Source organism: Cebus imitator, unplaced genomic scaffold, assembly GCF_001604975.1.
Source record: "Cebus imitator isolate Cc_AM_T3 unplaced genomic scaffold, Cebus_imitator-1.0 Scaffold319, whole genome shotgun sequence".
In the NCBI taxonomy this organism is placed as follows: Eukaryota; Metazoa; Chordata; class Mammalia; order Primates; family Cebidae; genus Cebus; species Cebus imitator.
The window spans coordinates 68,320-72,635 of record NW_016107634.1 but is presented as its reverse complement, the minus strand read 5'-3'; the positions used below and the strand labels follow the sequence as shown (position 1 = coordinate 72,635).

The 4,316-nt window shown below is 49.8% G+C and overlaps 1 protein-coding gene across 1 annotated transcript in view; it reads right to left on the bottom strand.

The window, feature by feature from the left end:
• Positions 1 to 4,316, bottom strand: part of ATP6V0A4 (ATPase H+ transporting V0 subunit a4) — a 70,790-nt gene that overhangs the window by 7,674 nt on the left and 58,800 nt on the right. Inside the window, exon 19 of the mRNA XM_017504282.1 lies at positions 285 to 402. Coding sequence (XP_017359771.1) covers positions 285 to 402 — 118 coding nt within the window. The remainder of the gene's footprint in view (positions 1 to 284; positions 403 to 4,316) is intronic.

The following is a 4,316-nucleotide window of genomic DNA, read 5'->3' as shown; positions in this document are numbered from 1 at the left end:
GCCACCATGCCCAGCTAATTTTTTGTATTTTTAGTAGAGATGGGGTTTCACCATGTTGACCAGGATGGTCTCGATCTCTTGACCTCGTGATCCACCCGCCTCGGCCTCCCAAAGTGCTGGGATTACAGGCTTGAGCCACTGCGCCCGGCCCAGAAGAGCCGTTCTTTTGGCAAACATCCACAAACAACTCGAGAAGGCTCCTTTACCTCCAAATACAGTACATTGCACCTATTTCCCAGGGTGTTGGGGGAGAGCTACTGCCCCCTGTTGGGCAGCTCACTTACGTGCATGAGCCAGGCTGAGGGCCCAGAGCCGCAGGTAGGAGGCTGTGTTTGAGATGCAGCCCAAGCAGTACTCGATGGTGTGGATGGCCTGGTGGACAAAGACATCTCCAAAGTTGAACTGAAAGACAGAATTGTTAACTTTACTTCATTGAGAACTTTCTTTTTTGTTGTTGTTTTCCTTTTTTTTTTTTTTTTTGAGATAAGAGTCTCACTCTGTCGCCCAGGCTGGAGTACAGTGGCACAATCTCGACTCACCGTAACCTCTGCCTTTTCAAGCGATTCTCCTGCCTCAGCCTCCTGGGTAGCTGGGACTACAGGCACGTGCCACCACGCCAGGCTTTTTTTTTTTTTTTTTTTTTGCATTTATAGTAGAGATGGGGTTTCACCATGTTAGCAAGGATGGTCTTGATCTCCTGACCTCATGATCCTCCCGCCTTGGCCTCCCAAAGTGCTGGGATTACAGGCATGAGCCACCATGCCTGGCCTTTCATTGAGAACTTTCTATACAAAAGTTATTAGAAATGATGCGAAGATGAATAAGGCATGGGCTTTGCTGTCCAGACACTTTCAGCCTAAGGGAAAAGAAATAGTAACAGACTTGGAGAAAGAGAATTATCAGCATGAAGTCGGGTATGTTATGTGTGCATTAACGCTCCCCAGCAATAGCTAAAAATAAGCTCAAAGATGCCAGCTGGGTGGTAAGGGGAGATGAGGTTCACGCTGTGCCAGGAAGGCTGGGTAGGGATGTGATCTTGAAGGAGAAGAAATTGTTCCTGAGGAGGAAAAGGATCCCTGGTTGGGAAAAGCAGGTGGCTGGGAATATCACCAAGTCAAGTTGGAAAGGAGACAATTTGGCGGGGACTGGGAGCTTGGTTAGGTGAGGAATAGAAGACACTGCTCCTGTGTGGAAGTTTCTAGAAATGCAAACTAGGGGTAAAGTGGAAGAAACAACCTGGATGCAATGAGGAGCCAGAGAGGCAGAGCCGGTAGCATCATGGATTAGAGGAGGGACCGCCTTAAAGAAAAAAAAAAGGACACTTTGGTGATGAGCTCAGTCATACAGGAAAGAGGCGAATAACACAGAACGAAGACAGCCATGGCGCCTTCTCCCTCATGCTCTCTGAAATGACAGACAGTTTTTTGGGGGGAGGGTGCAGGGTCTTGCTCTGTCACCCAGGCTGGAGGGCAGTAGCATGATCACGGCTCACTGCAGCCTTTGCCTCCCAGGCTCAGGTGATCCTCCCACCTGAGCCTCCCGAGTGGCTGGGACTACTCGGCATGTATTACCACACCCAGCTAATTTTTGTATTTTTGTAGAGATGGGATTTCACCATGTTGTCCAGGCTTGTCTGGAACTCCTGGCCTCAAGCAATCTGCCTGCCTCGGCCTCCCAAAGTGCTGGGATTGCAGGTGTGATCCACCGTGCCTAGCCATGGGGGACAATTTGACTGGTGCTGTACCAGTTCTCAAGTTGCTCACAGCCTAGTCAGGAGAATATATAGAAGAGCTCCCATGCCACACTCTGGGAAGCACAATGACCAGGGCATGCAGTGGTATCATGGGAACACAGAGAAGGCCCCTTACCTACTCAGGGCCAGGGCGGCCAGGGCTTTGAGGCTCCTAATCCTGAGTAGCTGGAAGAATGGTATTGACAGAGGAGGTGAGCAGTTGGGTCTCCCACATCCTGAGTTTCAGATGGTAGTGGGCCTCATCAGTAGATGCTCAGCACATGGGAGTACAGGTGGAACTACGGGGGCTCAGAAGGAAAGTCCAGACTGGAAATGGACCCCTGAGACCACATCTGCAGGACAGAGGAGATCAACAAGGGAAAGTTCAAAGAAAGAGGCGCTCCCAGCCTTGGGAAACATCTTCATTCAGAGATAAAGGAACAAGGCCAGGTGCAGTGGCTCACGCCTGTAATCCCAGCACTTTGGGAGGCTGAGGCAGGTGGATCACTTGGGGTCAGGAGTTCAAGACCAGCCTGGCCAACATGGTGAAAGCCCACCTCTACTAAAAATACAAAAAATTAGCCAGGCATGGTGGCACATGACTGAAGTCCCAGCTACTTGGGAGACTGAGGCAGGAGAATCGCTTATACCCGGGAGGCGGAGGTTGCAGTGAGCTGAGATCGTGCCACTACAATCCAGCCTGGTTGACAGAGTGAGACTCTGTCTCAAAAAAAAAAGAGAGAGAGAGTAACAAAACAAGAAACTGATGAGGAAAAGAAAAGATCAAAGAAAAAGCAGCCGGGCGTGGTGGCTCATGGTTCATGCCTGTATTCCCAGCACTTTGGGAGGCTGAGGCAGGCAGATCACCTGAGGTCAGGAGTTCAAGACCAGCTTGACCAACATGGAGAAACCCCATCTCTACTAAAAATACAAAAAAAAATCAGCCAGGCCTAGTGGTGTGCAACTGTAAACCCAGCTACATGGGAGGCTGAGGCAGGAGAATCGCTTGAACCTGGGAGGTGGAGGTTGCAGTGAACCGAGATGGTGCCATTGCACTCCAGCCTGGGCGACATGTTAGCCTTGCTAACATGGTGAAACTCCATGTCAAATAAAAAAGAAAAGATCGGAGAAGCTGGAGCAGTCACGCTGCAGTCAAGGATGTCTGCAGAGGGAGACACCCAGTAAGTAAGGAAGGAATGGGGGTGCAGTCACCGATGTCAGAGGTTATGGGGACAAGACAAAAATGAGAACCTCAATTCAGCCATGAAGGCAGCTGTGAGGAATTGAAGGGACATGGATGGGCAGAGATGGACGGAGTAGGCAGAGTCAAGGTCCAGAAGAACTGTGTAAGAAAGAATTAATCTAGGCCAGATGTGGTGGCTCATGTCTGTAATCCCAGCACTTTAGGAGGCCAAGGCAGGAGGATCACTTGAGCCCAGGAGTTCAGAACCAACGTGGGCAACAAACTGAGACCCCATCTCTACCAAAAATTTAAAAAATTAGCCTGGTGTGGTGGCATGCACCTGTGGTCCCAGCTACTCAGGAGGCTGAGGCAGGAGGATCGCTTGGGCTCAAGAGGTCAAGGCTGCTGTGAGCTACCATTGTGCCACTGCATTCCAGCCTCAGCAACAGAGCAAGACCCTGTCTCAAAATAGTAATAACAATAATAATAATTAACCTTCCTGAACAGGACTGGCTTTGTCTTGGCTCCCGGGAGGTAACCTTTAAACCACTGGCATTTCCCACATGAAAGGCTCTTTGTTATTCATGCTGGGCCCTGTGACCACACCTGACCATTTATGCTAACGCAGTGGATGAAGCTGGGCACCTCATAGTTGAAGTGGGGTCTGGCCACACCAGACCACACACAGCTATCGAGGGAAAACTTTTTAAAATAAGTAATTAACACCACAAATGGAGCCATTTATGGCGTCTCTGGACCTCATGGGAACTCAGTTCCCACTCCCAAATTAGAACAGAGCTCCAGTTAAAGCCTCCAGCCTGGGATTCATAACTGTGTCTGACTTCAGTCAACACATGGGACAGACAGCTGCCTTCATCTGGGAGGATGTGGCACAGGCTCCTGAGGGGCAGTGGCTGTCCTTGTACAGGCAGGGGCAGGGAGGGATGAGGGGACAAAACCACTTACGAATTCACACAAGAGGCATATAACATTATAGAGATCGTAGTGGGCCGGGCACAGTGGCTCACTTCTGTAATCCCAGCACTTTGGGACGCTGAGGCGGGCAGATCACCTGAGGTCAGGAGTTCAAGACCAGTCTGGCCAACATGGTGAAACCCTGTCTCTATTAAAAACAAAAATTAGCCGGGTTTGGTGGCAGGTGCCTGTAATTTCAGCTATTCGGGAGGCTGAAGCAGGAGAACCGCTTGAGCCCGGGAGGCGGAGGTTGCAGTAAGCAGAGACTGGCTCACTCTAGCCTGGGCAACAGTTTTTTTTTTTTTTTTTTTTTTTTTTTTTGTGGGGTTTTTTTTTTTTTTTTTTTTTTTTTTTTTTTAGACGGAGTTTCGCTCTTGTTACCCAGGCTGGAGTGCAATGGCACGATCTCGGCTCACCGCAACCTCC